The 22,256-nt window shown below is 42.4% G+C and overlaps 1 protein-coding gene across 2 annotated transcripts; it reads left to right on the forward strand.

Annotated features, from left to right (window-relative positions):
- Positions 1-669: 669 nt before the first annotated feature.
- Positions 670-13,405, forward strand: LOC115783780 (large proline-rich protein bag6-B-like). Of its 2 annotated transcripts, none has more exons than XM_030734775.1 (3): positions 670-888; positions 1,537-1,773; positions 10,038-13,405. In XM_030734775.1, the coding sequence occupies exons 1-3, from the start codon at positions 719-721 to the stop codon at positions 10,111-10,113; spliced, it is 483 nt and encodes a 160-aa protein (XP_030590635.1). In that variant the 5' UTR covers positions 670-718; the 3' UTR covers positions 10,114-13,405. The 2 variants fall into 2 exon arrangements, with proteins under 2 accessions (XP_030590635.1, XP_030590636.1); XM_030734776.1 differs by having other exon boundaries at positions 1,606-1,773.
- Positions 13,406-22,256: the final 8,851 nt, after the last annotated feature.

Here is a 22,256-nt window from a genome sequence, read left to right on the forward strand (position 1 = left end):
TTAGCTGTTTTAATCCTCTTTAAAAATCGATCACCAGTCATTTTTCTGGTGAGGCTGCTCTGCACAGTCCTCTGTGTTTGGTAGTAGTAACAAGAGTCAAGGGACAGACTGTGGTCTCTATTTCAAAAGGTTTGAGCAAATATTTAATACAGGATTTCATAATGATGGGGATACATTTTGTGTTTAATATTTCAAATATGATTCACTGTACCTTCACTGCCTCTTTTAGCTGCTCAGATTCATCCACAGTGTGTGGACATATGGCGTGTGGTCTACAAATACCTCCACACCTATTTTTCACATGGTTCAGCATCATGATTATGCATTCAGTGTGGCGCTCTGTCTGTAAAGAAGACAAACAAGAATTTTATAATATCTAAAAACACCTTGATGCAGTGAGCAGTGACAGAACTTTTGAATTCAGCCAGATCATCACAGAGTATTTGATATTTTTCCACATCTTGAGTCATAATTAAAAATCTAAGCAGCCTAAAAACTGAGAGGCTTCGTGTGTTCAGTACAGAAGGAACCAAAGTTTGAAGGTTTGACTGTAAGAAAGCAAAGCTGTCCATCATCTCTTTAACCACCTGCACGCCAGTCCTTACGGTGTCAGCGAGTGTTACTCGACATCATATCACAACCTTTAATTCTTTCACGCCAACGTCTGTCAAGGACACGCAGTTCCCAGCTTTTCCCTGTCAGCGTGTCATTGGACAGCATGGTGGCAAAGTTCAGGGAGCATTTAGAGGAGCCTTTAGGTGCAGATGTCCTTGCACCGAGCACTAAACCTGTACCTGCTACGAATGGGAACATGACGTCAATGGTTAAACTGGGACCGACCGCGATCTCGCCATTTGGCGAGAAATTAGCAGCCCCGCAGCGATCGTGGTTAGCGAGCAGGAAAACGACCGGCCTTCCTTTTCCGTTGTGGAAACACAGCGTACTATTTTTATCTGTGCATCATCCTCCCTCTCCTGACTCACTGTACACTTTACATGTACTGCTTTGGTGCTAACTGCAAGCGCTACCAGCCGAGACTGATTGTGTGCTAACCATAAGCTAGTACTTTGTATCTTCTAACTGCCAAGCTAACACTTGTGATTGAATGTTGTATGCTGGTATGATTAGTTAAGTCTTTATTACTAACTGCTGTATGCTGCCATTGATATTGTGTGCTAAGGTAATGCTAACATGTTAAGATATAAGCTAAGAATGCTAGTTGTAAGTATGTGCTAATGCTATGCTGCTGTTATTTATTGCGTGCTAAGCTAATGCTGATAGACTTAAGTGTGCTTTTTGCTTCCATATTACTAGCCTCACTAGTTTGCTAATGCTGCTATGAATAGTGTGTGCTAAGCTAATGCTGATAGTGTGCTGTAATGCTAACTGTGCTAATGGTGTTTATGTGTGTGTGTCTGTTGTTGTTGTTGTTGTTGTCTACCTTTCTCTGTTTCTCTCTTGACTTTATTTTTCTCTCTTTTTTCTCCCTCTCCCCAACTCTCTATCTTTCTACCTCTCTCTATCTCTTTCTGTCAGGTCTTATTCCTCCTCCACCACCTGTTCTACTACCACCACCTCTTGTCGTTCCTCCAACAACCCTACTAGTATCACCACTCCTTCCTCCACCTCCTCCTCCTCCTCCTCCTCTCTCTACTCCTCCAGCCTACCTCCTAACAGCCACGCCACCTACCATCAGTACTGCTGTCCCGCGCGCCTCCGCCTGCCCAAGCCTCCCTGCGCCCTGCCCCCCGCCAAGCACCACGAGCAGGCAAGGTAAGGGCCAGAGTCCCCCCTCCTCAACACCCAGCCTCCTCACCCACTCTCTCTTAACTCTGCCTCCACCCACCACATTGCCCCTGGTAGCCTCCCCTTCCTGCCCCCCAGACCTCATCCAGCAGCAGGGAGGCCTGACGTGCACTCAGAGCGAATTTTACAGTTGTTTCTGCACTTCAGTGTCACACCAGTCTGCACAGATGTTCCCTCAAATCCATCATCTTTGCCCCTTATTTTATGAGCGGAACAAGAAGCGATTCTTTTGAAAATCAAATTGCATTTTTCCGACAGAATTGCCAGTTCTTCCCCAGTTTCCGTCATTCAGATGTGTATTTGTAGCTTTTCTTATATTTATCTAATTATAGCCTGTATTCCTTTGGGTTTAAAGTGTTTGAAATTCCATCTTTGGCATTGTGATACGAAACAAATAATCCGTTACATGACACAGTGAGCGGCAGATTGGTGGATAATAGAATAATCATTAGTTGCTGCTCCAACAGCTTTATTTCTAAGAGAAAAATGCTAGATAGGATGCAAAAATCACAGCGTTCTGCACAGTTACATGAAAATCCTTTGTTTTTAATTAAGCACATTTATAGCATGGTATAATTTTTCCACCTCACAGGAGGATTAGGAGGATTTTGATGGCCAACAGCCTCCAAAGACTGCAGACATCCAGGATTCCCTGATCCCAGCTTATTGTTGTTTTCATATTTAAATGTATTTAAAATCTTTAATTATTGATTAAATTATTAGGCCACACTTTGACTCAAGGTCCACTTACTGCCTAAAGCTCCAGAATAAGTTGACCCTGAATTGTGTTGTTGTTTTCTAAAGTTGGATGTGAAGTCGCGCTGGTTGGATTCGCTCTAAATGCATTTTGTCCTCACCTGCACCCCCCCCCCCCCCCCCCCCCCCCCCCCACTCATAGTGCCGTAATCACCTGTAATAATAATCTGTGCCACCCCTGACTCACACACACAGCACAGCGCTGAAGGTGAAGCAGCCTCCTGAGTCGCTCCTGCCCTCTCATCCGCCTTCTCCCCAAAACATCAGCCATGCCTCTCTTTCTCCTCGCTCACCTTCATCACCGCCCCACCCTCCTCTTCCTCATCCTCCATCCTGCTCTGAACCATCCCATCTCGAAGCCGAGCATTAAACAGGCCAGTTTAAGAGCTAATGACTCACCAGCAGCAGAAAGGCTCTTTTATTTTAATTTTGAGTGTAGTTGTGTTTTTTTTGTTTGTTTTTTTTGCTGCATGTCATATTTTCTAAAGGACCTTAACCCAAAAAAGTACTGTTTACACATAACAATAAAATAATGACATACAGGAGGTGAGACTAAAGTCATATTATTAAAAAAAATAGAATAAACTCAGAAACAAGTCAAAAATATCAGATTGTTTATTTTACACAGCTGCTGCAGAGCATATTTCTGTCTGTCATTTTAAAATCACAGACATTTCTAATTTAATAATTTCACATATTTCTGTCTTACTTTAATTTTGAGAGATGCATTTGGTATAATCCAGACCTGTTTGGATCTTGTGTCAAGGCAAACACTGGCCTGCAGGTGGTGCTGTCAGCAGATAAATGAGGTTTAACTTCAGTATAAATACATTCAGATTGTACACACATTCAGATTGTACACACAGGTTGTGTGTACAATCTGAATGTATTTATACTGAAGTTAAACCTCATTTATCTGCTGTCAGAAACCTCATTTATCTGCTGTCAGCAGATAAATGAGGTTTAACTTCAGTATAAATACATTCAGATTGTACACACAACCTGTTCAATAAATTATGTCAGCAAACCCCATAACTGGAGAGCTTCAATGCTACAATGACAATATTATATGTTTATGCACCTGATGCACTCACATCTGCAACCATTTCCCACCTGACCTTCATTTTAATCTCAGGTTTAATCATTTCTGACTGTATCAATCAGCTCAACAAAGGCGCAAACACAGACGCACAAACACCTGCAGGAGTACTAAAAACTGTGTTTGTGGTGCCTCCTGTAACAGCAGGAGTCTCGAGCCGATAAAGACAAGAAATACTTTATCTGGATATATAAGTCATATTCATGTTAACTAATCAGTAACTAATGTTAACTAATTCATGTTAACTAATCAGTAAGATCTGCTTAATGAGCACTTTCAGTTCAGGTACTTCATGTATGTTTAGGTGCTAAAACCTTTTGTACTTCCAGCATGTGGGAGCATGACTGTAAACAAATACCTGTTTAATCACACTGCAGTACCGGTACTACAGTACCCGATGTTTAATAATGTTGTCATGCCATCAGTATTAAGGCACAAGGGCTGTGCTCACCATTAATGCATTATTATTTTTAATTTCCTCTGCCCCCCATGATTTAAAAAAAAGTCATAATACACACAGACTCACACAGAGACTCACAAAACAATAGCATTCAGTGTGCAGTGGCAGGTCAAGAAAAGTCCCACAGCAGCGCGGCGGGCGTCCTGCTAAGCGTTTGTCAGCATCGGCGCCTGATCTGAGCTCACATGTTGTTCAGCACTAACAGAAACACGCAGGAGGCCGCGGTGCCGCAATTACTCACATCTACTTTCATTAGCATTAACACACATATTGTGGTTTATTTTGCACCATGCCCCAAATACTTGCTAGAGCACCAAATGCAGATTAATCCACCGCTGAAAATAGTCCCCAAGAATCCATATTTCCTTCACCTTCGTTAATGTTTACCAAAGATTTGAGTGGCTGAATTAGTGAGTGGTATTGATAAATATTTAAATGTTCTTAATTTTTTTTTAAATACAGTCATGTGTTGCAAAACACAGTAGTAACATGTGAGTCACACACACATCTTTGTCTTTATTCACTCTAATAGTACCATAAGATTATGATGCATTTAACAAGATTTGAAACCGTCAACGGAGACATAAATGCATCAGAAACATGTTTGCTGAGGTCATACAGGAAAGCAGCAGTGAGGTCCTTTTGGTATATTTCTGTACATTCAGATTCCCAACTGCAACTGGACGAGGCGCCCCCTGCTGGCCATTACAGAGAATACAAGTTAGCTTCTGTCGTTGACTCTTCGTTCATCTTTTGCAGGCAGTCGATGGAAAAACTTAGTTGGTAAATTTGACAGATATTGATTTTTTAGAGGACACCTGTGAGAGTTAGCTACATGATCAGTCGGTAGTTTTTGTGACGGTAAGCACTCTGAGCTTTGAATCATCAAATGAGCACCGGCTCATCTCAACTATTGATAAACAAACCATTAATCACTTAACTGTAATCATCTGAGTTAATTACTACTCCCTAACCTGTGATCAAGAATGTCTAATTTATCAGCACTTCGATTAGTGTGTAGGGTAATCGTTTAATGGCCACTTCAACAGGGTTTCAGCTGAACACTGGAGCTTAGAGGAAATCAGTTGGTACATGATATCCAGGTGGAAACCTACAGTACATATGTGACTGTACATATGTACAGTCACATATGACTGAATGTTTCCAGGAACTTAAATCTGGATGGGTAAGACGAGATCTTCTGCTTCAGACCGATCTGAAGCAGATGTGATGATGCGAACGTATGTGATGTTTGGTCTCTGAAACTGTTCGGTCTGCTGATGGAAAATATGTTCCTCTGACTGAAGAAAAGTACTGAGGGGTTCTACAACTTAAAAAAGACAGATACTTACAGGAGCCGGATTATTAGACCGAATCAAGTCATGGACCCAATTAACGATCAGGAAAAGAGAAATGGCAAAATAAATAATAATAGATGATAAAAGATATAACAGAGCACATTCATGCTTCGCTCTCCTGTTGGATTAAAACAAACAGATGCAGTCACATTGCTCTGACTGAAGAAAACTTTTATTTTGGAGGGCTCCACCTCTGCCAAGTTTAAAGGGTTTGTTGCGGTGCATGATGTCCTTCTGACAAATAACCTTTTCGTGGACACAGATGGAGTTTTTTAGCTGAGCATCTGATAGGCAGAATTTACACATAATGAGATTATTTAGCATGAATGAAATTAGCCACAGGCTCTTATTATTTTATAGAAAAATGCCCAGTGTTTAAGCTTTCAGGTCAAGGTGATGCTGGATAAATCGTTTTGGGGTTTTTTGCTTTGTTTTAGCCTAAATTCATGAATCCAGCAGCCTGATATTTTAATGTTTGGCAGAGGTGAAAGCAGAATGTAACAATGTGCAACAGAAGTGCAGTGAAAACAGCTTTACTGCAGCAGGTGGGGAGTAAAATATTCCTGAGTCCATCCTGCGGATTTCTCTTTAAGAACAGGAACTGTGAAATTACAGGATACGATCTTTAATATTAGAGATGGACGTTCAGGGGGAACAAAAACACTGGTGACTGTGTTGGCTCTTCACAGCTTTTACGGGACAAGCAGCAGACCTGCTGAAAGACTTTTGGCTCCATTAAAAATGACTCAAGTGTTTTTCTTCACTTGTGTTTCCAGACGTGTTCAGATGATGAGACATTTAGAAAACGTAATTAAAGAGAAACACGCACATCCAAAAAATTAACCAGGGTGCTGGATCCAAGCGAAACTCAATAAAAAAGGGAGGAGGTCCGCATACCAAAGAGCTCCTTGGAAAATTTTAATCCATCAACGTTAAAACAGTGACGTTTCGGGCTGCAGTGCCCTTCTTCAGACTTAACAAGGTAATGCTACACACCTGTTTAAATAACCGCCTGACACCAAGCGGCTGAGTGACAGGTGCCGTTCAATGTCCAAGAAAAAGATAGGACAAAGAGAACACTAGCAATCAGGAGCTCTTTGGTGTGCGGACCTCCTCCTTTAGAAAACGTCCCTGATAGCGTTAGCTGCAGCCGCTGTGTGGGCAGTGGGTTCAGGTGAGTTAGGTAGCTAATGTTCCTCGCAGCAGTTTCATTTGAGTGAAGATGTATTTATTCCAAAAATCGATCGCTGTCATGAAGACAGGAAGTTCCTCGAGCTCACGTCAGTGAGCGATCCCCCCACACAAAGTGTTCACGTCCATAACAGATTTAATTATAACAGTAAAGTCATCATTGCTCTCTGAGTGGTGCTTAAACTCTGGAGCTTCCTCGGAGCGCCTGAGCGGGAAGGAGAGGCTAAATCGTCACGTAAGCACATTAAACTGGCTTTTCTGCGCAGTTCTCACGCTCTGAGGTTTTATTGCGGCTCTCGTGCACATTCTTCTTCTGAGTGAGAAATTAGCACCACCAGCTGTTCGTTCTGATTAATCATTTAGCAATATTTATAAGCAGGGAGATGTCTTGCATTTTCTTTTGGCAGTTTTCTCAACATTTGATCAGGATTTGTGCTACATTTGCATGGAAACGTAACCAGTCTGACACATCTGACAGTCTCACCTTAAAGATGCAGAGTGACTCTGTGAAGGGGAGGGGAGAGAGCGTGTGTGTGTGTGTGGGTGGGTTTTGGGACGATGCGTCATCAGCAGGGAGGGAGGTTGTCACAGGGTGTTATGCATACACTCAGAGCGACAGCTGAGGGATTCGCCGATGACTGACGTGCTGCTGTGACAGGGTGAAGTCATGTGACCTCTGCGTTCACCTGTAAACTGATGTTAACTCAACCACAGCGTGTTAGCGCTGAAGCTCTCCGGCACAGGCTGTTCCGTGTAGGTGTAACCACACACAGATATATGCACACTTGGTTTCACACCCAGAGACATACATTATGCATGAGCGCTGGCATTTAAAGCTTCACAACCAAACCTGTGAACACACAAATATCACTGCTACGGAAGCCCTGAGGGGCAAGTGAGGGGGGGAAAAACACAATTTCATAAATCTTATGACTCTTATTGACTGCAACTTAATTCTCGGCCTCAAAGTCGAGGACCTGCCCGCCGTATTTTGCCCGTCTTTGCTTCAAGCTATTTGAAGTTTCTACCTGAAAAAGCGTCTCCACATTTATTCACAACATCTGCAAACCTGTGAGGACAAAATGAGGCAGCTGGTTCTCTTTGAACGCTTTTCAAGTCTCTTTTTAGTCTCTTTTTTTATTATTATTATTACAGATACAGAGTGGGATTAAAAAAATATGAATTATTGAGAATTTTCTACTTTTCCACCAAAACATAAATGTAATTGAGAATGAATAAGATCCATAAACGAAGGAGTCCGTGTTGTTATTGAACCCGCACTTTTAAATCAAACCGCTCATGAATGACCCCGACAGGAAGAAATAACAGCTGAATATTTTTTTCACCCATTCTCACAGATTTTAAATGAATAAATAAAAAATCTTGGCAACTTTGCTGACCTACTTTTACTTTTTTTAGTTTTTTATTGTTTTTTTTTTTTAACTTGAAACCTGGCAGAAAGGATTATATTTCATCTGTTCTTAAGTCATAAACACAGGAGAAACACATGACTGGGATCAGATTTAGTAAATGGATCACTGCATACAGGACGACCTGCCTGCATTTTAACCTTAGACAGGAACAGTAGGGAGTAGATGGGAAAGTAGGGAAAGAGCTGGAGGAACATGCAGGATACAGAAGGGGAGGCTCCTCAACCCTTTCAGGATATGAGTTACCTGCTCATCCAGGTGAGCTACAGCAGCACCTCAATGGAAGATATTTGACTGCATCATTCCTTCAGTAAAGGTCTCAGGTGTGTAGTGAAATCCTGAATGATTTTTTTCTGAGGCAAAAAGCACGTCAGGATCATCCTGGAGTTCCACTTTCAGTCTGTCAGCTGAGAGCAGGAAACCTGCAAACGCGATGTTGTTACACTTTCTCCCTCTAAGGAAACACTGAGTTTGTCTCTCAGTCCAACACACTTCAAATCATTTAGGTCAAAATAAATCACAGAAGAAAGCAGCGCTCCTTTTTATCATGATTACCTAACATAACTTAATAACTCACTTTAAAGTCTCATGGTTGATTTAAACTCTTTGCATAATTCATTTTCACTTCTATACATGGCGTGCATCAGCCTGCCCGGCTCCACGCTGCACAAACGCACACAGACACGAGTTAGAAACTGTCCACACATCAAACAATAGCTCGCAGCAGAGGTGCGCAGCAAATGTTGCTCTGAAACTTTTCAGATTTGTTCAGAAATCTGCTCGAAACTGGCATGAAGCAGATTTGAGTTGATTTTATCTGCAGGAAACAGGCTGCAGTGAGCATGTGAGAAGGTTATTATTACACTCTTTGTTACTCTTCCCACCTCTGGTGATCTCCACCATCCTCAGATAGATGAAATACAGTCTTTTCCAGTATCACAATAACTTGTACTTTCCACTAGTGTCACATTTGCATTAATGTGTTTTATTCCTCACTGGGCGCTATCTCAGAACTACCAAAAAGGCTTCCTTATCACCTCACCACTCTGCTCACATCACCCATTCACCCCACCTTCATCCCTCCCTCAGTCCATCACTGTCCTCTCCCCTTAAGGAGAAACATGCAGACTCAGAAGTGAGTTTGGTCACCTCTGACTCTGTAAAGTTTATAATTTTACAGATTAATTGTGTCCCGAGGCGACGAGGCAATGCTGCTTCACCTCTGCGAGAAAAAGTTAAATGCAGAAGGTCAGTCCTTCGGTTAGAGCTGTGTAAACACTGACATCTGGTGGCCATCTGCAGCACTGCACGTCCAAACTTCAGCTCCCATCACAGGCGGCTCTGCTCTTATCCCCTCTTTTCTGATGATGCTCTTCTTTCTCCATCCTTCTCTCTCCTCTTCCTTACTTTACTCTCCTCTTCTCCTTCCCCTTTCTCCCTCATCTTTTTTTTAATCTCTGCTTCCTTCCTTTTCCTATTCTACCTTTTTCATCCTTTTCTCTCCTCTTTAATCCTTTTTCCTCTTCTCCCTTCTCCATTTTTTTCTCTCCTTGTGTCCTACTCATCCTTTTTTCTCTTAATCCTTCCTCCATCCTTCTTTTCCCCCTCTTCTTCCTGTTTCTCCTTCCTCTTTTTTTACTCTTTCCTTTCCTTCCTCTTCCTCATCCATCCTATTCTTTCCTTCCTCCCTCTCTTTGATCCTTTCCCTCTCCCATTTCTTCCTTTGCTTTCCTCTTTTCATTCTTCTTTCTCACCATACTTTGACCTCCTCGGTTTCCTCTGTGTCTGTTTCTTTACTCCTCTGTCCTTTATCCTTCCCTTCTCCTTTTTCCTCCTCCACCCTTTCCTTCCATCTTCACTTTCTCCTTCTTCTTCTTCTGTGCCTTCTTTCTCTCCCTCCTCTCTGTCTTTGTCTCTCTTGTCTGTTTGTCTCTCAGAGAGGAAGAAGATGATGACATCGCCCATCAGTTCTGTTGCCCCGCCTCCGAGTGCAGTAGCCCTTCCTCTAGGTAACCAGGGGCGACCACGAGACACTCCCCGCCCCACACAGCTCTCCCAGGGTAAATCGAGGGGTACATGAACCCCTGTCCTCCCTCCACCGTTGCTGTCTCTCTCTCTCTCTCTCTTTCTCTCTCATCCTTTGACCGCCAAACAGCAAGAAAACTGTGGAGTTAAAAAAAAACATGAAATTAGAAGAAAAGGAGGAAATTCGGGAATTCTTCTTTTAAAACTCTTCCTCATTAAAAGCCTGTCTGTGGAGAAAACTGGAGCTTTAAAAGAAAACGATGAAACCGGCTTTGCAACTTTGCTGCTCATCTGATTTGTTTCTCTTTTCTTTTAAATCTGGAGACACCTTTTCTTAAAGATTTACAAAACCAAACCCTGAGTCAGACACTAAGAGTTGCTCTGCAGCTTTAAAACCAACAGGATTGATCATCACCTCTGCAGTCTGACCTTCCCGGAGACGCTCACACCTGCTTCGGCTGGTTCACTCGGTGGCTCAGCTGAACGCCGGCAACGAGTCTGCAGATTTGTGCATAATTTGAACTCGCCAGATGATTTACGACCTCCGTCTGAAAGCAAACTCTTCCCCTCGGCTCCTAGTCCGGGTCACAACGGGGACGTTAACAGTTTATCCTCCCTGTCCGAGCATGAAGCTACGACCCTGCCGTTTCCTGGCAACGCTGTGTCCGGAGCCTGCTGCGAGCAGAGTTCGGCGAGGGTCGGACGGTGCTTGATGCAGCAGTAAGCTGCGGGGCCATCTACGATGGCGTCAAAACATCGGCAGCTGGTGGAGCAGCGGTCGTGTCCCGACTCCGTGTACGCAGGGCTCTGGTTGTCGCACGGCACGTTGTCACCGCGCTGAACTCTTTGGAACGAAGGACCGAAGACTCGTCTGGTCGCAGTGGGACTGATAGTTTGTTAGCAAGTTCACGAACGGTACGAGCCACTCTGGCAGGTAACCCCGCATCAATCGGAGGTCCTCTTCAGCGGACGCAGCCTGGTCCACCGGCTGCACAGCGGCTTCAGCGACCAGCCGCCTGAGTCATGAGTTTGCTCTGTTTTGTAGTCGTTAGCATCCCTACATACTGCAGCCTGGGTTCTCCTTATAACTGCTTCTTTCTTACTTCAAAACCTGCTGGCACACACATTCATCACTGGAGCAAGTGTGAGCGTGAATAAAACTGTACTGTCGTACATCAGGGAAAGTTTGTGTTCTTGTTTTGCAGTGTGACGTTAAAGGTGACAGAACTTTGGTGTATAGGTCATGTGACAGGAAATGGATTTACACGTGGCCGTGGTTAGTCATTTTTTATCAACCCAAAAATAAAGCAGCAGTCATGACAGAAACTCTTCAGTTTTAGGGAGAACCCTGGTGCCTAATGTGTACAGTGTACTTGGACAGACACACACACACACATACACACACACACACACACACACACACACACACACAGCAGCTGCAAGAGTTCTCAGAGACAATAAAATAATATCGGTGATATCTGGAGTATGTTTACATGCACATCAGTCCGCTGATCACTGACAGTGATCGGCTTTAAGGCAATATTTTCATGGTGTCACATAGTTACTTAATATGCCATTACCATAATCTAGTATGTTTGATGAAAAGGTTCTTAATTCATGAATATGACGACTGCTTCTGATCTTGTCTTACATGCAGACCAAGCTCTCCGTTAACGCTGGACAGATGCGCTCAGCATGACGTTACGAGAACTGTCTCTGCAGCATTTGTGCCCCTCGGGGGTCTCTGACAGGACATATTTGAGCCTGAAGCCACGGTTTAAAAATGTCACTTACTGCTGTCAAAGTACCAAAGTAAGAAGCATCCGCTGGGGCTGAATGTGAGACCTGCCAGTCAAAATCAAGGGACTAAAATGCTGTTTTTCTTGTTAAGAAATGATTCAGTTCAGAAAATGATAGTAAACAACTGCTAGCTTGCCATGCTAACTGCTGAGCAAAGCTCCTTATCTGTGATTGGCTGATATCTCCAAACGTCAGACATGCCCAGTGTTGAAGTGATGCAGACATGTGGCAGCATCGGGTGGCTTTTGTTGTCATTTCAACCATATGCAGTTAATAAGGTACACCGTGAATCACGGAGCTACAAACAAGGTCACAGCCAGAAAGCAGGTAGCTTTCAAGCGGCTAACGTTAGCACCGGTGAACCTAACCTGGAGCTAGCTGTCCCATCCCTGTCACATTTAATTAGCTGTCTGCGCTGAGCTGAGAAGCTTGCTCAGGTAAAACCTCCGTAAATAGACGCGTCTAAAGAGAAGAACTGTCGGGTTTCAAAGGAGTGAAGCTTGGTCTGCACGTACAGTTGCTCAGATCATGAAAAACTAAAATAATTGGATTTCATATGACAGCTTCAGGAGTCGCAGTATTGCCTTAATAACTACAGTGCACGTAAACACACTCAGTGACTTCCCCTCCGAGTGAGAGGAAGCCGATGGAGGCGGTGATGAAGGGAGCAACGGTGGAGCCCTTTGTCTTCTCGTCTTTTTTTCGTGCACTCTTTTATCCATCTTCTCTTTGTGTTTGACTCTGTAGCTTTGACTCCTTCATGCTCCTCCTTTCCTCTCCTCCCTTTTTCCTCTTCCCAAAGAAAGAAAGTAAGAAAGGCATTCTTCTGATTCGGTGCCAAGAAAATCAAAGGAAAGACGAAAAGGAGAAAAGTCTGTGTCATTGCCAAGTTTGATAGCAGGGGATATTATCCTCCTGTTGCAGTGCCAAGTTCAAAACAAAAGAGTCTTTGACACCCAAACCCTCAAGCAAGTGTAATGTTTTATGAGCAGAAAACTCTGTATGCTGTATGAGCAAACCCTCTGACGAGTTCATCCAGTCATTTTTTTTAGCTGTAAAGTCAGATCTGTATCTTTATTTCAACGTTGGCTGCCCGCAGTTTTGTCTGTAGCGCCTTTTTGCCGTGTACACGTTTGAAAAGCAATACATTTGTTTTAAAATCTGGTGTGAGAATCTCCCAGTGTACGTAAACTCATATTGAGTGGGAGGGGATTAAACTGATGTAGTAGCTGATTTATCAATAAACAAACACGCTTTGATCCAAAGTTTTATATGCAGCATGACGACATGTGACACGATGTCAGAGGTTTACAACACGAATCCACCGTTGTTACCTATACAGAAAAAATGAATTTATTAATAATTTAACAGTAGACCAGATGAAAGAAATGGATATTTTATTTTTTTGTGAAACACGTTTTTTTTTTTTCCGTCCCTGTATTGATAAACTTCTCTGCTGGAGGAAGTTCTCAGATCCTTAAAGGGGACCTATTACGCTTATATCCTTTAGTCCTTGAAGCTTTGCCTGATTAAAGAGTCAAAATAAGGCTGCTCCTTGGCCTTTATCGTCTCCCTTTAAGCCCACTTTCTTCTGATTGGCTGCCCCTCATTAACAGAAAGCTGTTGAACATGAGGTGGGCGGGGCTTCCGTGCAGCCAGATCTGTGTTCCCAAAATGACTATTTTGTCATCTCTGACATCACATAGAGCCAAGAGTAGAGACACTCCCAGAATCCGAGTGTTCAGAAGGGATTTTTCGTACATATGGTGACTTCTTTATTTCAAACTCTGTGTTTAATATGAGTGTTTCCCATTGTAACAGTACATATATGACAGAAAATAAGAAAATGCATAATAGGTCCTCTTTAACTCAAGCAAAGCACAAATACCGTAACAATACTCAGATACAGGTAAAAATGTTGGTGGCATAAACCTGAAAAGTATGAATAGGAAGAGTCATCATACCGGAGCGCCCCGTTTCTTTTTTGTTACATAATTTAGTTTTATCTGAATCTTTGATAATCTGTAATGTGAAGGTTTCTGTCTTCATGCAGTGCAGGACTGTAGCTGCGACCCGTCCACACTGAATACATCTTCATTTATCTCTGAATGCAGTGAAGTTTACAGCGAGATAAAGGAGCTCTGTATTATTCCAACTAAATGCACTCAGTTACTTTCCCTCCTGCTCGGAGGGAAATTCTTACTTCCTGTTTGTCACTCAGTATTTTCCTGCTTTTTCTTGCTGTAAAAATGAATTTGCTGTGAAAATGTTTATTTCGATGTGAAGATTGTGTCCGCGTGAGAAGGCCTTCCACAGCAGTTTATCACCTTTTGTAAGATTCATCCTGAGCAACGGGCCTTCAGTTACGGCTCGATGATTCCCATCACACTGAGTGCAAACTACCAGGAAAATTAGTGACTGATGGGAAAACTGCATTGTTTAAAGATGATGTCCTGTAGTGAATGGGTGTCCTCTCTGTGTCCTGGGAAATAATGTAAAGTTTGATAAGATGCTGTATGACTTATAATGTGCCATAGTTGATACCAGTGTACTACCTGGGGCACTCTGCACTACCATTAAATGATGCTGCAGTTAACCTAAATCAGTCCATTAGGGATTTCTTAGTGTTGTTTGTTAATTCAGCAAATATTAACCCAACAGAAATGTTTTACTGTTGTAATATAATGTTAGATTTATAGACTTATTCAGAAACTAGACCATAACATCTGTCAGGTTTCCTGTTTAGAACCATCTCATCACCATGAAGCACCTTTGTTTTAATAATATGTACCTACACATAAAGTTTGACTTGAATGATGTGGTGACAATCACTGTAGGATATCAGGAAACAGGAAATGAGTTTCACAGGTTTAGGAAGTAGGACATAATGTAGTACCGTCTCTTTCTCTGTTCTGGGGGGGGGGGTAATTTGATCGTCATTTTGTCTGCTTAGATTTTAAAAAATTGTTTTTAGCTCGTGCAGCTGAAAGACTGATGACGGCGTCCGTCCGTCTGTCCACAGTTCATAAGAATAGCTGCTCCTCACAGAGTGGTCAGATTTTAGTGGGACTGGCCCACGATGATCACCTAATGGGTCTCCACCCAAGGTGCTCGAGGTCGTACTGCTCGTACTTCTCTATTTTCAGAAGCCTCACTGCTCCTCCTTCAGTGAAACTAGATTCAGTCCTCAGTATGGAGGTTGGAGCGCCTCCTGGACTTGGATGGATTTTAATTCTCATTAGTTTGTGCAAAACAGCCAACGACAGACCAGAAAAACCTTCACACAGTAACACAGTAACCTGTAAACTGTGACCTCACTGATGCTAAGCTAGCATAGCAGGTTTGACTAAATATCAGTTCTGCTTCCTGTCATTAGCATTTAGCTGCTGCATTTTTTTAGTTGTTGGCTCTATATTATGCAATAGTTTAATATTAAATCAAATATTGTATTAAATTATTTGGGACAATATAAAACAAATGCTTGTTACCGAGCATGCATCAGTGTGCAGGCTGGCTGCTGGTTATTAGCTGTGCCGTCTGGAGGCTAATTTGTCCGTGTTAGCATCAGCGTCTTTATCTCAGCAGCATCTACAAGAAGGAGCTTTAACTCTTGTAGATGCTTTGCAGGTTCATCATCTAACTCGAGTGGTCCCGTGGTTTTCTCAGATATTTCTGTTCGTTCACTCACCGGTGCTCACACACGCACGCACACACACACACACACACACACACACACACACAGCAGGGGCCATCCAGGGATCTGTTTATACAGAGCAAAGCTGGACGTTGGCAATTAAATTGATATTGAAAGAAAACTTTGAACCACTGATAAGAATTAAGCCAGGAGATGATCTACAGCCCAGCCTGGCTGACAGGCTGGATCAATACACATCTGTATCAATAATGTCTGCATTATACCATCACTATATAAAGCCATGTGTACTGTATTAGAGACTTGATGCATGCTGAGGATATTTTTTCATATCTTAATTCTTTTGCTTGGTGCTGGTTTCACAGAGGAATCCACACTTGTTGCTCGTTTTATTTTTGCTGCCTTAGTGGGACGCAGCCTCGTCAGCGGCTCTCGTCTGTTTCCACTGCAGCTCATTATGACATGTCACCTTGCATCTGCAGACAGACAGACTGGCTCTGCTGGTCTCCGTGCTGATTATGTAACTACTTTCCTGCACACAGGATGGCAGATGAGTCATGTTGGAAAGTCAGAGGTGTGCGCACGGGGACCGGGGAGCTGCAGTTGTCTTGTTAGCGCTCATCAACGTTGCGTAATAATCTAGTTTGTCGCGGAGTTATTTAATCGTTAAATTTGTGTTTGTTACTGCTGCTGTCGCCCACTTTCAGTTTGTTTAAGCTTACATAAACAGGTTTATGAATTCTTTTATACACACTATGAGAGGAGAAATAAAGGGAATCACAGAGTGGCCTACATTCTCATCAGGACGCACACATGCACACCCATGTTGGATTGCCTTCCATCAGATCTGTCAGTGACTCATTGTTAGAGCTTTTGTTGGTCCTCTAATATACAGTTTTGATGGAATTGCAGAAATAATGGAATAATTTTATCCATAAAGCCTGTGATTTTAATTCCACAGTTAATGATTGAATGGAGATGGTTTTTTTAAAGATTTAAGTGGTCCATCAAATTGACAAATTGATTTTTATGGCGTCCCAGCCTTTTGTCATTTCCAGGGCGTCACACACTCACACGGTGTGTTTCCCTATGACCCGCTCTGTGGGAGGTGGTCAGACACATTTAAATGCACTGAGTAAACATCGTTTGTTGTGATGAGGCAGCTGAAACCCTCGTCTTTTCCTAAATTGCCTAACGGGAACGCTGTCGTACTTCTGAAGTGTGTGACATCGAAGCATCCGTTGGATGTCTCGGCAGCATTTGGCAGAGTATCAGCATTTGAGAAAGCAGCCGTTAACCAGCAGTTATAACTTCAAACCTGCTGCAGACCTGTTGTACCAGCCGCCGCTTTAACTGGGACAAAGCTGAACTCCAAATGTTAAACAAAGTCAAACATAAAATAACTTTAGATATGTCAGTAGAAAAGGCTGCATCGTTATTTTGCTTCTACTTATTATTGTTTCTCATCCTCTTTCGTACCTGATGGTGTATCATCTGTAGCCTGTAATATTATCTCATGTGAAATATGTTTCTGTCTGAGTTCAGCTTTACTCTGACGAGGAGCTTCTGGCAGGACCTTCGGGTCCCTGCAGAACAGGCGCTGTATGCTCACTGCGTATTATTACAGCTGTTAAGAGATATTAAACTCTCCGCTCTTCATGAGAAAGCATTTAATTAGAACGTACATGCATGAAAACTCAGAGGTTTCAGGGGGAGAGAAGTGCGAGGTATGAGTACAAAAATGTCTTTACGTGAGACAAATTCGCTCTGTGTACTATAAATATCTGTGCTCCACACACAAACAGTTGTCATATTAGATTAAATATAGTTGGTGTGAGAAGCTCAGTGAAGCCTCAGTCAGCAGCAGGGTGGAGTGTTTGGATCAGAAAAGGCAGGATTGCCATCGCTGTACTGAGCAGCTCTTCCTCACCTTTCCTTCTTAAAGTAAAACTTTAAACACCGTCTGCATGTTGAATCCGTGAGTTTTTCCCTCTGATTGAATGAATCATTATTGTGGAGATATTTTGTGACAAATCCCAAAGTTTGCATCGATGGAAATCAGACTTTTGAGCTCTTTTTATCGTAGTTAACGACGGATTTCGTGCACTTCCTGTTTGTTTTATCTTAATTTAAAATTTGTAGATGTGACCTGCAATTCAGTTAGCTTTAGCCTTTAGCCTTCTTCTCCATCATCAACTAATTTAGTTGCAACCTTACATATTTATTTTTCATATTCATATTTCATAGCAAACTTAATGAACTACATGTTACTTGATTAAATCTTTTAATAATAATTTTATTTGGTCAAAATCGGTTACTTAGCTTCATGTCAGCGTTCACTCGGTGTAGTCCTGACAGCTGTGCAGTTAGCCTTAGACCAACACTCATTATTAGGTACACCTGTTTACCTGTCACATGACAGTGACTCAGTGCATTTAGGTGCATCAGAATGAGGAAGAAAGATGATTTAGGTGACTGAACGTTGCTTGGTTGTTGTCTGCTGGCATTTTCATCTCTGGAGTTTATGAAGAACGGTCCAGACAAAGAAAGTGACCCAGTGAGCAGCAGTTCTTTGGGCAAAAATGTCTTGTTGATATCAGAGGTGAGAGGAGAATGGGCAGACTGCATCGAGCTGATAGGAAGGCAACAGTAAATCACATAACCACCCATTACAACCAAGCTGTGCAGAAGAGCATGTGGGCTACAGCAGCAGAAGTCCACAGCAGGTCAGCTCCAAACAGGAAACTGAGGCTACGCTTCACACTAATGTCCTGTGGTTGTCTTGTAGTTGTTTTTAAGTTGTGTTTAAATATGTGATGCTGCCTGGAAAGAGTTCCTCATCACTGTTATCCTGCACGTACTCTTTGCATCAGAATACCATTTGTATTTAAATCTGAGGTTTAGTTCCTGACACCAAGGCAGGCTCTGGCAGCGTTTCTGTAACCCTCAGAAAAAGGCGACGAACTGTGTGCAGAAATCAGCTCTAAAATTTGTTCTTCTCAGTAATATAAAGAAAAGATCTCATACCTGTTGACTGCTGCGCTTAATTACTTAATTACAGTAGAATTACAGTGCCATAATATGTGACGGATAGCATGAACATAAATGGACTTCCTTATTATTGCGGCAAGAATAGAAGAGATGTGGGAGAGAAATAAAATCAGCAATAAAACTCAATAGCCCAAGTATTTAGTGAGTCAGGAGACAGACTCTGACTGAGCTGCTCCGGAGCAAGAGTGGAAAATTAGAAAAGGAAGGAAAGCCTACACTCAAGCTTCTAGACACATTTATGAATAAACATGCATAATGCTGCTGGCACTGTCTGTTAACTTTGCTACTGTATTAGCTGGCGTATAACTTGACTTTGCCAGCAGAGACACTACAACTGAAGGCTTTTTTACCATGTAAGAGATGATCACCGGTGACAGTGGAGGGAGAGCGAGGACGGGAGGACGCGTAAATCAGCGGGATATAAAGCTGGAAAGCACCCTGTCACTCCCGCCTCACCAGTGTTTTACCACATACATTTATCACTACTTAGCTTCCTCTTCCCACTGTTGGGTAATAAGCCTTTTATCAGCTGTTGTGGGTACTTACACAAATAATCTTGGTTTAATGCTGCTGCTTTCATTTAGAGCTGTTACTGAACGTTTATCCATACCCTCTAATCAGCATCCAGAATTTACCAAGGTCGTGGTGTTCATAGTTTTCATAACTGTTCTAGATTATAGGAATGCTTACCTAGAGTCAGTTATTTTAAGAGGTCCATCAATAAAAAGTGATTTCATGACTAGTATGAAGTGATTTTGGTGATGCAGTCTCACAGTGAAGTTAGTGAATATTTTTTGTTCCCAGTAAAAATTTCTCCAAAATATGCAAAACCCCTTTTTTCAGGGTTTGGTTCCCAGCATAACCAACCAAGGAGACCAGTGAGGACATTACTTTGGTCACATTATATTTAGTATTTTGTATGATCTCATTTTTTTAGTGTTGCGTTTTTGTGGACAGTTCCTGGAGCTGCAGACGGAGCAGTGCTGTGTGTGCGGCTCAGACGGCTCGGTCATCAACCTGTTGTCTAATTTATTACAGTTGGGAAAAGGCATTCCTTCTGGGTTTTCATCATTGCTCTTATGAGTAATCAATTCGAGGTCAAACTGGTAACGTTCCAACTTCCAAAACGTCAAAGAAACAGGAATGTTTTTTTCTTTAATCAAGCTCATATTTGCTTTGTAATAAGTAATAATAATTTGTAATAATGGATTTAATGTTTTATTTACTATGACCCAAAATGACGCCAAAAACGCTGCAGGTTTACTGAGGTCAGGTCCACGGCTTTTTGCAACCACAGATTCTGCCCCCTTGTGGCCATTAAAAATAATACGGCTTAAGGCACTTCCATGTTAGCTTCACTTTTATACTACAGGATCATACTTCATATACAACAGGTTGGATTTGTCTGTTAATTCAGTGAAAGGCGAAGAAGTAAACGTGGTTGGTAGATTTTGTGATACCATTGAGTTTATCTGTCAGTTATTGTAAAAGGATGAGAAGGTGATTAAAATGTTTTTATTTTTCATGTTACAAAAGGAGATCTTTCTTTTTCAAGTTTTTATGGATCAAAGAAATAGAAGAAAAACATAAAATCCCCATTTCTTTCTTCCTAAATTTAGATTTGCTTTCAGAAACTCTCACATCAGCTTTATGGCAGGTTATGGATGCTACAGGCTGCCATGGCAACAGTCAGTGTAGCCTGCTGCCATGGTGACAAATCGGACATTTGGGTGGGAGGTCATCATTGTGAGACGACCTCGTTAGCTTCATTCAGCCTCGTTCTCGTGTTTGACGAGCGGTTAGACGAGCGGACGCGTGGGGGCTTCCCTGTCGATCGCCCTCCCTCACTCCCCGCCTCTCTCTCTCCTTGTGCTGCTGCTCCTAGCCCTTCCTCCTCCTCCTCCTCCTCCTCCTCCTCTCCTCGTCCTCACTGTTTTATTTGGTTTCCAGTCATTTTCTTCTTGATTCTCTCTTTCTGCGTGTCTCATGTTGTAAATATACAGATATTCATTCTTCAGTCTGTTGACTTTATTCTTATGTAAATTATTTAAAAAAGAGATCGACCATGGATGATATACAATATATTATAAAAGTATGAAATAAAAAAGAACTGAAAAGTGGAAACCATGCGAGTGTAAGTGATGCTGATGACGTCGAAGGAGGTGATGATTGTTTCTGTGCAATTACTAACAACTGCGATGATGTCATAGCAATGACTGTTGCAATGGTCAGTGATGATGAGGATGATAATGGTGGTGAATGATGAAGATTAAGATTAAAAACTCTTATGATTCTAAATGCTCAATGAATCTGTCTGATTCTTGTGACTGTGACGTTCAAAGAGGAAGTACACATGAAACATGAACTCATTCATAAATACAGGGGACAATTTTATTAATACAGCTCCAAACCACAACCATCGCCTCAAGGTGCTTCATACGGTAAGGTGGAGACCCTGCAGTAACACAGAGAAAATATATAAATTGCAAAGGTATTAAAAAAAAGTTCTTTTATTACTAAATACATTCATTCACAGTTTGATCATTTCAGTAGATTAATCACATCAAACTCACTCTTGTCACAAATGTCTCTGGAGCTTGAAAAAAGGCGACTGGACTTCTTTTTGTTTCTTGAAGACGTTTCACCTCTCATCCGAAAGGCTTCTTCAGTTCTCAACCAAATGGTGGAGAGACCCAGGTATTTAAACCCCTGTGGGCGTAGTCCCCTGGAGGTGGTTATGACCCTCTATTGATCATGTGCTTGAACACATGTGCCCAGGTGTGAAGGGGGCGTGGGTCATATTTAATCAGTGGTTTCAGTTGAAACCAACTTAGGACTCCGCTCCATTGTTTCCTGTGGCCTATTGAGGTCACTGGAACAAAGGTGTGAATGGGGGTTGAGACGTCTGGGAAGGGAGCTCAGGACAGCACTGTAAGCGGGGGAAAGTTGGTGACGTAATCCACCTCCTCTGTTCAATGATGGTTGTTCACAGTGGACATAGATGGCTTCTTTCACTCCTCTTTCAAACCATCTGTTTTCCTGTCCAAAATGTGGACATTGGCATCCTCAAAAGAGTGCCCTTTTTCCTTCAGATGCAGATGTACTGCTGAATCTTGTCCTGTCGAAGTGGCTCTTCTATGTTGTGCCATTCGTTTGTGAAGAGGCTGTTTGGTTTCACCAATGTAGAGGTCCGAGCACTCTTCACTGCACTGAACAGCATACACTACATCGCTGATCTTGTGTTTGGCGGGTTTGTCCTTGGGATGAACCAGTTTTTGTCTTAGGGTGTGACTTGGTTTGAAGTATACTGAGATGTCATGCTTGGAGAAAATTCTTCTGAGTTTCTCTGACAAGCCTGACACATATGGGATGACAATGTTGTTCCTCTTGTCCTTCCCATTCTCTGTAGTTTGTGTTTGGCCTTCATTCCTGTGCATCTTAGCTGATTTGATGAAGGCCCAGTTGGGGTAACCGCATGTTTTGAGGGCTTTCTTAATGTGTGTGTGTTCCTTATGCTTCCCTTCTGCCTTAGAGGGAACACTTTCCGCACGGTGTTGTAGGGTCCTGATCACCCCAAGTTTGTGTTCCAGAGGGTGGTGGGAGTCAAAGAGGAGATACTGGTCTGTGT

The sequence above is a fragment of the Archocentrus centrarchus genome, chromosome 7 (assembly GCF_007364275.1).
Source record: "Archocentrus centrarchus isolate MPI-CPG fArcCen1 chromosome 7, fArcCen1, whole genome shotgun sequence".
Classification (NCBI taxonomy): Eukaryota; Metazoa; Chordata; class Actinopteri; order Cichliformes; family Cichlidae; genus Archocentrus; species Archocentrus centrarchus.